The 12,191-nt window shown below is 41.1% G+C and overlaps 2 protein-coding genes across 2 annotated transcripts; both read left to right on the top strand.

Moving 5' to 3' along the window:
* Positions 1-653: 653 nt before the first annotated feature.
* Positions 654-5,136, top strand: smug1 (single-strand-selective monofunctional uracil-DNA glycosylase 1). Its single transcript, XM_072382341.1, has 2 exons — positions 654-1,140; positions 1,718-5,136. Exons 1-2 carry the CDS (start codon positions 817-819, stop codon positions 2,246-2,248), a joined length of 855 nt encoding a protein of 284 aa, XP_072238442.1. The 5' UTR covers positions 654-816; the 3' UTR covers positions 2,249-5,136.
* Positions 5,137-5,397: 261 nt separating this feature from the next.
* Positions 5,398-12,004, top strand: LOC140303554 (calcium-binding and coiled-coil domain-containing protein 1-like). The gene is made up of 13 exons (XM_072382342.1): positions 5,398-5,546; positions 5,661-5,763; positions 6,472-6,674; positions 6,821-7,033; positions 7,147-7,295; positions 7,387-7,456; positions 7,542-7,796; positions 7,875-7,988; positions 8,291-8,392; positions 9,468-9,555; positions 9,631-9,800; positions 11,051-11,133; positions 11,455-12,004. The coding sequence occupies exons 1-13, from the start codon at positions 5,415-5,417 to the stop codon at positions 11,480-11,482; spliced, it is 1,710 nt and encodes a 569-aa protein (XP_072238443.1). The 5' UTR covers positions 5,398-5,414; the 3' UTR covers positions 11,483-12,004.
* The last annotated feature ends 187 nt before the right edge of the window (positions 12,005-12,191 follow it).

Below are 12,191 nucleotides of genomic sequence, written 5' to 3'. Positions count from 1 at the left end.
TTCAGGTGTGACGTTATCTTTGATATAATGAACGCAGTATATGTTGTTGTTAAACGATCTTAGATACAAGACATGCACCAAAGTAATTGGATTTTTCAGTTCATTCATTCATTTCCGTGATGCAGAAGCCCTCTGACTCAGACAGTTGGTTTGTCATTTGTTTCCCTATCTAAACATGATTAGTTCTGTTAACACGGTAGTAGAGGAGCAGATTTCAGTTCCTTTTTGGCCTGAAGAAACGGAGAGTATCAGCATCTCATACTCAGTTGGGGCCTTGTGGTTATTAGATACGGCCTCAAGTGTTGTTCGACCTTGTGGTTTTTGTACAGAAACAAAGAGAGGAATAGTTTAGCCCTGCCAATGTTTCTTTCATTTTCAGTAGCAAAGTTCATCCCCCAACCAACAACAGACTAAACACCAGTTGTTGTTTTTTTTATTCAGCTTAGATCTAATAAAGGCTACAGTGATCATTTAACATATCAGAAAATATATATTCCCTTAATCCTCAAAAGGAGCCCAAAGCTAAGCAGTCTGATCCTGTAAACAGATTTATGTCCTCCCAACATCAGCATTGGTCAGCAGCTTGTTTGGTGTTTTCGCTGTAATGACACTGATGTGTCTGTAGAGGGCAGCAGCCGTTTCAAACTGACATGACGACGCAGAGGAAGAAAGTACCGTGAATCTACTGTGTTGTGTTTGGTTTATCAAGAATCGGAAATAGCCTCAATTATTGCAAATAATTAGTTCTGGGGAAAAAATGTATGCAACGGTTTAGTTGGACAAACAGGAACTTATTTCACATTCCCTCCACTGAAGATGTTAGATGGTAACTCATTTGGAAATGAAACGGGTGACTTCGCCTGTGGAGATGCGGAAGGGGGTCTGCCCCTTTGTGAATCAGAGGACCAGGTCTCAAAGCCTGCAAACGGGACACCCTCCTCCAGATTCTTGGAGGCTGAGCTGGAGCTGAACGCCCATCTCCGTGGGCTCACCTTCAGTGAACCTGTCCGCTACATTTACAACCCGCTGGAGTACGCGTGGGACACCCACCGCTGCTACGTGGAGAAATACTGTCAGGCCGGACAAAGCGTCTTGTTTTTAGGGATGAATCCTGGACCTTTCGGTATGGCACAGACCGGGGTGAGTACCGCATGCAAATACTTACAGGCTGCGGCTTTTAAACGACCACAAGGATATTTGTTTGTAGCTTCAGTGTAAACAAATCTTTCCTTGGCTGTGAACGCGGAAGCGACTCCCCAAAACAGTCGTGACGTCATTTCTCTCAAAGAGCTGCTCTGAAGAAATCCAAGAAAAATATTAGAACTGTCGCTTGTACCCTTTTAACTACAGCAAGCATCGGTGCTGGTCCTGAGGTGCAAACATAACTGTACAACACCAGCGATTTACGAGACACTACACAGCACTTTATGAAACACACCTTCGATGTTCAGAAAGCACCACCAAACAGAAAAGGACAAGATTTCACGTCAAACATTTTAGACGTTTTTTTTAAAAACATTTTTATGAAAGGTGAAAGAACAAAAGGCAGCATTCGCAAAAAATAAAAGAGACAGCATAACCTTTACCAAAGCACATCTCACAAAACCTAACACGTTGTTTTAAGTTTTAGTTTTGTCGTTCAGTATTGTTGTGCTCTGCAGCTCGGGGCTGATGTGGTTGAAAGCAGATTGAAAACAATCTGCTCCTCTTTGCACAGGTCCCATTTGGAGAAGTGAGGTCAGTCGTTGATTGGCTGGAGGTCACGGGGGAGGTGGGTCGCCCCGACAACGAGCATCCAAAGAGACGGATCACGGGGCTCGGCTGCACCCAGAGTGAAGTGAGCGGTGCGCGATTTTGGGGTTTCTTCCGGAAACTGTGTGGCGAGCCGACACGGTTTTTCAGGCACTGCTTTGTGCACAACCTGTGTCCACTGATATTCATGAATGCCAGCGGGAAAAATTTGACCCCCCCTGAGCTGCCTGCAGCTGAACGGGAGACCCTGCTGGCCAAGTGCGACACTGCGCTGTGTCAGGTGGTGAAAGCGCTCAACGTCTCGATGGTGATTGGCGTGGGGAGGGTGGCGGAGCAGCGGGCGCGACGCGCGCTGTCTGCAGCAGGTGTCAGTGCTCGAGTGGAGGGTATCATGCATCCATCGCCCAGGAACCCGCTGGCTAATAAAGGCTGGGAGGAAATAGCTAGAGCCAAGCTGGCAGAACTTGGAGTTCTATCGCTACTGAGTAACACTTGAGTTTATCAGTTTATCAATGGCAGAGACTCTCTTACAATGAATCAGGATGTGAAGAGGTCCAGTTAGAGACAGATGGCTTGCTGCACTTCTGAAAAGTGTATTCGCATTTCTCCCCACAAATCCCCAACCTCAGTTGCTGCTCCAAGCAAAGTAACACACTAATGCCTTCCCCAGCGGTTATTCTGATAAACACATTGGTATCACAAGTACTGTAAATGCATCTTTCCTTGTCTTCTGCTATCTTCATCTTTCTGAATGGACCTCTGGACGCAGCATGGCACTGAATTATGGGCCTTAAAGTGGTTCCACTAGCTGCAACGTGCTTTGTATGCGTCTGTAATGTTTTATCCAAAACCTAAGCTCAGTGTGTGTGTGTGTATGTATTCAGTTTGTTTTTTTCTCAGTGTTTTCTTTAGTCAATTAAAAAAAAACACCATTGATTAGAATTTAAATGTCCAACCAGATCCAGTATGTGTCAGCTGATGAAATGAGAGTTGTGTGGTTTATAAACTTAAGAGTTCTCACTGTTTGTACAGAAGTTCTGTAGCTTTCTGACATGTTGCATAACCAAATACAGAAATAATGCAAGAAAACATTATGTAAAAACACAGTTTTATGTAGTAGACTACATTTTTACGATATTTTATCAAATCTTTTGGTAGTTTCTTTTGAGAATGTATTTTATGTTTATACACACTGATACTGTTTTACCAGTTTTTTGTATTCCAAGGTTTATGCTCTATAAATGAAAAACTTTGTGTTTAAATAAATCTTGGACCGTAAAAAAAAAAAAATCAGTTTCTTCCTCTTGTGCACAAATATGAAGGCTGACAGTCAGATTTAATATTTTGCATATTGGCATGCAGCACAGAGTAAGTCTTAAGCTGACAGAAAATAAGCACATCCCGAACTGGAAACTGGAAAAGTAGAAATGTGAACAGGCTTGTGGCGCAGCTAGATGTTGCATTTGAATGTGTCATAATAGGACAAGCGCATGTGTAAGTAACGGATTGAACGTCATTTATCGATTCGCTTAGCTACATCCATCCTTTTCTTGGCAAAACAATTCCGAATGTTTGTGGCGTGAAGGCCTCTGACTGGGCTGATAGTGCAACCTGCCAGCGTTTACAGTCGGTCACCCACGAAGCACCACGAAGTGTTTGCATTTCTAAAATGCCAATGGAGGTTTTTAAGCCTAAGTTTCTCCATCTTCACGAACAAGCTGTGTGGAAATCTTCATCCATCTGTTACTGCCAGCCTGCAGCTGCACCCAGAAATGAAAGTAGTTTTTCTCCAGGACGGAGCCAGGAAGCGGTCCAGCAGTGGCATAGACTACAGTAAGTGATGTATAGTTAAATAACACATTTCAAAACAAATATAGAGTTTCACCGTTTAGCATCCAATTAACTAACCACCATATGGAGTAAACTAACAGTTTTGATTAAATTGTTTTCGGTTTAGCACAATTTTTTTTTTTTTTTTTTTTTTTTTTTTTTTAGCTCAGGCTTGAGTCGAGCACTCAGTATCCTCACAAAATAAATTATATTTAGGAACTCCGAAGTATGTTGAATATCTGTTCAAAGTGAAACACAAAAATCAGATTACAGTCAAAACTCTTTGACGTGGTGCGTTGATGACCTTCCAAACTGACTGAAAAGAGAATTGGTGCATGCCTCTGCACCCTCCCCGATAAAAACTCATTTTCAGCGCGTCTCATTAAAACACCAACAAAGACCAAATAATAGATCAACATGAATAGATCTCTACAACTATTTATTACTGACTTTGAACGCATTTCTATATAAATCGTATCACAAATGATGGATTCAGCAATCAAGCGTCAAATTTGAAATCTGTCACAGGGAAAACATGCCTAAACTGGCTTCTACACCAACAGTAGTCTATCTTTAATTTCTAGTTTTGACCACCTGCTACTGCCATTTTGGAGATATAATCATGGATAGACTTGTCTTTGTGAATCCCACAAGTCAACCATCACTCGGGGTTTGCGCTGCATTGCCATCCAGTGTTTAAAGTGGGAACATGATTCTTGCACAATCATCGAATCGAGTTATTTTTAGGTTTTCTCTCTAAAACGTACACATTTTGAGACAGTTGATGATTTTAACACAAAACGTGATTTTTGTCACATCATAAATTACTATAGATATGAATGGATTGTACTGTTTTTGATGTCTTGTTATTAAAAGGAACATTACCCCTTGATGATAGTCCACCCCCCTCTCCCCATCCTTACCCCCACGTGTTCCACCACTACTGAGAATTGCAACATGCAGTAACTACCAGCAACAGATTCCATGTCCAGTGACTGTGTCCCGTTATGGGAGTTGAAGTGTGCAGCGCAGCTCTGCCATCTGACATGCTGTGTACTCACGAACTGCTCCTCCCAGAAGTCAGCCGGAATTGCTTGTGGGGTCAGCATGGTTGAAGAGATGTTGTGAAACACTTGCACCTGACAGGATTGCTCATCACTATCTGCAGACTGATGCACTGCTAAATGCTCCATGAGATAGCTGAAAATATTCACTCTACAGCAGACTAAGGTAAGATCTACACCACAGGGTTCATTAGCCATTAAATCCAGTCATTTTGAAGACACACAGACGCAGAGTTTAACTTCAAACTGGCTTTTAATCATTTGTGGTAACTATTTCTGTCAGAGTAGTTATGATGTCAAGGCTGTAGTTTAAATATATAGCGTCAGATAAAGAGAATTGTTTGGTTTCTGTTTATGTAATGTACCCTCAGATTATGTTTAGTTGTGTGTAGGCAAGTGACCTTTTACAATAAATAACTTAAGATATGAACGTCATTACAATTGTTTTCACAGAAGATTGATTTCTGATCATCTTTTATTTTTGAAGTATGCAATGCCTCTGTGGTCAATATATATAAATGTGTATATATATATATATATATATATATATATATATATATATATATATATATATATAACATTTATGAGCTTCTTGTTTATAAACAAACTACTGAGCCATAAGCGACTGGTGTTATGACTATGCTGCTACATTCCTGAGCTGGCTCTGCTATCACCTTTCATCAGCTGTTCTCTTCCACACTGAAACTGGAGCAGATCAAACTTAATCCTTGAGTGTTTTCTTCTTCAACAGCAAAGCCTCCTATTACCATGGATAAACATCCCACAGTGGTGTTTCGAAATGTGGGGCAACTGTACTTCCCCCAAACCAGGGTGGAGTGCCACTACAGTCTGACATCAGAGCATCAGTGGAGCAGCGGTGACTGGATAGGGATTTTTGAGGTGCAACCCCGAGCCCACCTCATGTTTTACTTTAAGGCATTGAAAGTTGGGACTCAGGGTAGTCACGATGATCCATTTTATGTGGCTTAAAATGTGTCTTTTGTCTTTGAACAGATGGGCTGGTCTTCTCTCAAACAGTATTACACATACACTTGGGCTCTTGTCCCTGAAGGCTACACGGAAAGGACCATTGTCGACTACTGTGCACTTTTCCAGGGTAACTAGACCGTTAAATATCATTCTAAAAAGTAAATATATAAACATCGGTTTAATATGTTTGCTATTTGAAGGCTTTCTCTCTGTCAGATCTCTCACCGCATCTAATATCAGTGACGGTCTGTGTGGTCAGGGATGTTCCCTGTAACTCATAAGACAGTGATGTCATATCATACAGAGTCCTGGTGTGCACTGCTACATCACTGTAGCTTGAGGAGTGGGTAGACCACTGGAGACCAGCAAGAATGTGCAGTTTCCCAAAAAGTTTTGATCCAATGGACCTAAAAAGTAAATGATTTCACAGGGAGACATATTATGTATGGAGCAATTTCACAGTCATCGTGATCAATGCTGGGGACCCTGCCCAGCATTGGTTAACTATGACTCATTTCAAGATGCGTAAGCTCTAAAAAAATAAACAAGAAGGTTATTGGATAGATGTTTTAGAAATTATTAGACCAAAATGAGACTTTATGGTTTAAAAGAGTAATGACTAAATAAATTCCAGCATGAAGCCTTATCCCATCTCTCAAAAATGGTTTATATATATATATATTGCGCTGCATCTAGATTAGAATAGTTTACAATATTTCAACAATGAATTCTGAATTAGATCATTGAATTCTTAAGGAAAAGAACATATACTTCAACCAAAGAATGGTGAAGAAAGGTGAACTAAGACCAAAACGTTCAACCACTGTATGTGCAGCATCCTACCTGCCTCGCCCCAGTGATGTGGAGTACCAGTTTGTATATGTGGATAAGATGGGAAAAGTGTGTTCCCGCAGCCGTCCCTTCATTTTCTGTGCTCCCAAGCCACTGGAGGAGCTGGAGACTCTCAAAGAGGAACAAGATGAGGAGGATGGAGAAGAGGAGCTGATGCTTGTCATCCCCAGGGCTCAGCTGCTTCAGGTGATGGAAAGAACACACACAAACACTCTGCAGATTCCAACCTTCACTGAAATAACAAAAAAAAACAATGGAAGCATTTCAACAGTTCTCTCTGGCTGCTGTAAAAGAGATTGAAGCTAAGGCGTCTTGTTCTGTGTTGTTACCAGAGTCGGTTGGAGGAGTGCCTGAAAAAGCAGGAGGATTTACAACAAGCTTTGGATATTGCTAGAGAGAAGATGGAGGATAAGAAGGAAATCAGCAAAGCAGCAAGGATCGAATGGGAGAGTGAAAGAGGCGCAATGAGGGAGCAGATCACAGAGCTCAGAGATAACCTGAGACACAGCTGTGAGATGCTGAGGAAGATGGAGGAAAAACACAAGGTCACTAGCTTGGCAAATGTAGAGTATTGTGTTTTATCCACAAATGCACAAAACAATCACTAAATCGAGAATAATTATCCATGATATTTGTTCACTCTCTTTAAAAATGAAAGGATGCGACGTACAGTCAGGAAAATCTGACCTCTGAACTGAGTAAACTCATGGCTGAAAAGGCTGAGAATCAGCAGAAAATCAAAGACTTGGAGAACGACATGAAAGTTCTGTCTGACAAAGAAAAAGAAGCAAGCAATGAACTGGAAAGGCAAGAGTTTGAGACTAACATTAGCATGGACATTTGTCTGGTTACAAATTCAACTTTGGGCCTCAAGCTAGCCTTGTTTTTGCTGTTTCAGGGTGAAAGAAAGAGTGAAGAAAACGTCCAGTCAAATGAAACACGACGAGGAAAAGAGAAAGACTCTGCAGGTAACTGGTGGTTGCAGATGGTGAAGAAACAGAAATAACTTGGTGAAAAATATAGAAAGAGTTTCTGTACCTCATTTCTCAACAGGCGGAGATGGAGGCCTCTGTGGTGGAGGTGCGAGGGCTGCAGGAGCACCTGGAAGCCAGTGACCACGTGGCTGAGAGCCTGCGTCGAGAGCTGAGGGAGCTTGGGACCAGACAGAGCCACACCCACACCGAGCTGCACCAAGCCCGGCTGCAGGTGGCCCAGCTCACCCTGCAGCTGTCTGAGGAGGACCTGATGCTCAGGGAGGAGCGGGCCAACTCCACCCTCGAGAGAGAGGCTTACAAACATGCAGCAGAAGTGAGGATCCAGCATGACCTGACCTATATGTTGATCCAACTTTATCTCTAGCCCTGTCTCCATCATGGTTGTGTGCAGATTGATAAAAAGAAGATACAAGAGCTGACCTGTGAGCTGCAGAGGAAGGAGGACTGGCTTCAGGAGGAGAGGGTGGAAAGGGACAACCTGGAGACAGAGCTCGGAAGAGAGAAAGTAAGCAATCTAAATGCTGCTCAGTTATTATTATCCAACTCTCAAACATCTTCAGCTCTAAATATAACTAGGATGCTGCAGTTCTGCATCATCAGTTGCTCAGGACGTGTTTTGGAAACTGGAGAAGCAGGTTAGGGTTCAGAACACTTCTTTTATTACTCATATGCTGGCACAAATAGAAAAGCTTCCATGAACAGTGAGTAAACATTTCCTTCCATCATCATGTGATCAACAGCAGGAAAAGGGGTGAGGCCATGTCAGGTGATATGATGTTCTGAGGGTAATGTTGCTGCCCCCTGTAGGTGTTGCTGAAAGATGCCAAGAGAGAGCTGCAGGAACTGAGGGCTGTTCTGAGAAAGCTCCAGGAAGAGAGAGAAGAGGAACAAATAGACAAGCAGGCAAGAGTGTGCCATGATAATTCTTCATAGTTAAACAAAATGGTCTACTCTTTCTGCACTTAAATGTAAAACTGCAAAAGCACAATTAAAATATTGCATTGTTTAACTTATTTTTAATCCATATTAGTGTTCATTGCTCTCAAACAGGGGTCAGGCTTTAAAGCTTCAGACTTTTAATCATTTTAAAAGGCCTCTTGCATCTAATGGATCGTTACATCATAAATATCCTGATTAATTTCATTAAATTGAAGCCAAAAACTTTTCTTGAACTGGCTACACATAAGGAGCTCTGCCATTATATCTGATTTACTATGTTTCTTACAAAGTTGTATTCATAATAAAACTAGAATATTTTCAGTACAATCTTGTCATTGGCTATTATTTAACATAGAAACATTTTTAAAAGACACTTATTTTACTTTATGGGGATATATAAATTTATGCAGAACAGTTAAGGTCTTGAATCTCATTAGAAATTTAATGTATCGAGGTGGTGCACTAAAACAAAGTGTGTCAGAGGTCAACTATGAGATTGAAGTGCAGTGAACATGTGAAATGACCCAATGAAGAAAACAGATGCAGACACTTTTATTAGTTATTTTATTATCAGCACAAGCTAAACACATAAAAGGGTAAATGATGTACACACTGTTCTGTTCAGTTCCTTAACACATCTATTATTTTTTCTGCCTTGTTGAAGTTTACAGGAAGTAATAGGGGGGATATGAGTACATTTACATTTTAAAAAAACACCACCATTTGTATTTGTATTTTGTATTTTTCATACCTTTACACTTTAGATAATATGAAATATGACAGGTAAAGAATTGTGATTATTATTGCCACCTTTTGATATTCAAGTACTTTTTCTGTAGTAAAATGAATGGATTCATGATTTTTACTCATAACAGAATAATTCTGCATGGCAGTGCTTCTGTTTTGCCTGAGGAAATTATTTGAGTGTATTTTTCTTCCTGATATCTGCACTTTTTTTCAAGTAAGAAAGGATTTTGTAAACTTTGCTTTCTTGTCTCCTTACTTGCTCCTTTAAATCTGCTGGTTTGAAACGGGAAACTTGAAGGACCTGGTGAACTACATTCGTCAGTTTGAGCAGAAGTTAGGGATTGTACCAGAGACCCAGCCACAGAGCAGAGTTACCTCATGTATCTGTAAGTAAAGACTCTCCCTTTGTGAGCTGATATTCAGCTTTTCTTTAATGAACTCTAAATAGTCAACTTTAACAGTTCCTGGCTCTTCCTCTGAGAGAGACGAAGATGATGCTCCATCAGCGTCGTCCAGATCAATTCCTTCGCCTCTTTTCGTGCCAGCTCAGCTGGAGCAGCCCGACAGAACCGAGACTCCGGCTGAGACGCACACCCAGAGCGACGTTGACAAGCCAGCCTTTGACACACTGGTACGCAGTCCCACTGTGGAAGCCAATCAAGCGTTAATGTTACCTGCATTTGGTTCCGGTAGAACTTGAGTAGGTTAATATTTGACTAATATCCCAGTCCTCAAGCTTTGTTTTCCCAGGAGTGCTTGCTCTAACTGTTGTTGCACACCTGGGTGTGGTGCTGCTATAGAAACAGGCCATTATTTTTCTAATTGGATCAGGTGAAAACAAAACTTGGAACAATGACATCTGACAAAAACACCAAGACCTTCATGAAGCTATTTCTACCCTTTTTTATATCACTGTCCAATAACCACTATGTGATAGTGATACAGAATATAGTTTGATTACTTTAACCAGCAGTATTGTCACAAGCTGAGAAAAGTACATACATTATGTTTAGGTATTAAGCTGTGAGATGAAAAGGCATTTGGCCTATTTCTTTTTAAATAATATTCAGCTGATATAAAGAATATCAGTGCTGTACTGCACAAACATTTGATTTGCTTCAGTTGTATAGATTCTTATCTTTCATACAGACCATAACAGTTTCAAACATACAGCCTGAGTCAGGCAGAGGCACCTTCAGTAGTCGAACGAAGAAGGAGAAAGGAGTGCCTGTGCTTCTGAGATACTTATCTGTTCGCCTTGAGTTTCTGTCCATTCTGTCTACTGAGAGAGTTCACCTGTTTAACCTGCCAATAGTGTCTGTGATGTCATCGGGTCGGTTGTTGCCAGGTTACAAACACAACACCCCGGTACATTCACGGTGACCGCGTCTCGTTGCTGCATTTCCAACTTTCCACCAGCATGTCAACAGTTCGGTGGTTAATACATATAACTTATTTAAATTCAAATCTATTTCAGCTTAAAAATGAACAGGGTCCTACACCAGATGATCTGATGTCATAGAGCCTTGATGCTAACACGATCCATTCAGTCGAGAATCACATGAAGATTCGGGGGGGAATTTTGGCAGATTACCCAGGATGCTTGGAACAGCTATTTTGAAAACAGTACAAGTGTGCTGAAGAGAACTGGCTCTATTTTAAAGTCGTATATTGAAGGGTTTTTTTTCTGTTTACTGAACTTTGCGTTAGGACTGGACAACTAACACTGGATAGTACTCCACATCTAAGAAGTGCTACACGTTGACAGAATAATCACGGTGCCTTGTGCCTAGAATTGAAAAGTTGCAGATCTTACTTTGGAAGCACTTGTCAGCATCCAGGATTTTTACACAGGTGTTGTGCTTCTCTCTGTTAAATCAGGATGAGAAGAGGCAGCACTGTGAAACCCAAGCTGAGGAAGGGAAGCAACTCATCCTACCCGAGCTCGTCAACCCTGTCCTAAGGTGACGAGTCTGGAGTTCCACCAGCTGCAACACACACACTCTGTTTCCTCCTCCACAGCAGGAATCACCTCTCATTATAACATTTCATGTGATGACTTCATTCACACTCTCTGCGTTGGCGGACGTGTAAAGTGGTTTATCTCATAGGGGACTTTTTCTTTTAAACCTAACGGGCATGAGTTAAGATTTAAATTAGTAGCAGCAACAAACTTGTGTTCAACAAAAGCAGCAGATTAGCATGGACAGAGAAATGGGATTCATTCTGTTTTATTTTGTTATCCACAACACTTTTTGTTAAAACTAATCTATTTCCCTCTGCAGTGAGCTGTCTGACTCCCCCATGTGGTAACACAGGGAAGACTGGATGGATGGGATGTCACTTGTGTTCCACTGAAATGCTAATTCGTGTGTATCATAAGAAAACCAGAAGCTTTTACTGAGCTTTCTCTTCTCAAAGTGTTATAGACTGTTTCCAGTGTTTGCAAGTCTTAAGTAGGTTCCTTTTTCATAGTAAAACTCAACTCATCATTTTTATACTTTAGATGGATACTCGAGCTGTCTCAGGATAGCCTTAATTTTATTTTAGAGCTTGTAATTGCTTGATTTCAAGCCTTTAAGTTTGCTGTATATGTTACAACTGCTGTGAGAATTATGCTTTGTGACGCAACCCGCTGGTTTGGATTTCATACACTCTGTGTTGTTTTAGGGCCATTTAAGCCCCTGAGCTCTGCATGTGAGCATGACTCCTGAGACCGTGACAAATGTGTGGGTGTGCTTTACGGTCAAGTGTGAAATGACCTGTTTCAGCTCTCTGAGCACCGACTCTGGTTGGAGGAACATGATGGTTTGTTCATGATTCTTTTCTTTACTGATAGAGGCTTCTCTTGAGCTACATCAATAAAAAAAATGTAAATCCAAACAGATGCCAATGACGGTATGATTTTTTGGGTGAATATGTGTCAGGTCTTATTGGTTTAGAAGAATATTTATCACTTTGTATATTATCTTACAAAGCAGAGATCCTGTGAACTGTAATGGTGCGTATAGATGCGCTTCAA

Source organism: Leuresthes tenuis, unplaced genomic scaffold (assembly GCF_036924035.1).
Source record: "Leuresthes tenuis unplaced genomic scaffold, fLeuTen1.0.hap1 SCAF_3, whole genome shotgun sequence".
Classification (NCBI taxonomy): Eukaryota; Metazoa; Chordata; class Actinopteri; order Atheriniformes; family Atherinopsidae; genus Leuresthes; species Leuresthes tenuis.
This window is presented reverse-complemented; position numbering and strand designations above follow the sequence as displayed.

Coding starts and splice junctions, on each gene's coding strand:
- smug1 (XM_072382341.1), top strand. CDS start 817: ATGTTAGATGGTAACTCATTTGGAAATGAAACGGGTGACTTCGCCTGT. Junction 1,141..1,717: donor TCGGTATGGCACAGACCGGG/GTGAGTACCGCA, acceptor CTCTTTGCACAG/GTCCCATTTGGAGAAGTGAG.
- LOC140303554 (XM_072382342.1), top strand. CDS start 5,415: ATGGATAAACATCCCACAGTGGTGTTTCGAAATGTGGGGCAACTGTAC. Junction 7,034..7,146: donor AGATGGAGGAAAAACACAAG/GTCACTAGCTTG, acceptor TAAAAATGAAAG/GATGCGACGTACAGTCAGGA. Junction 11,134..11,454: donor CTCGTCAACCCTGTCCTAAG/GTGACGAGTCTG, acceptor TTCCCTCTGCAG/TGAGCTGTCTGACTCCCCCA.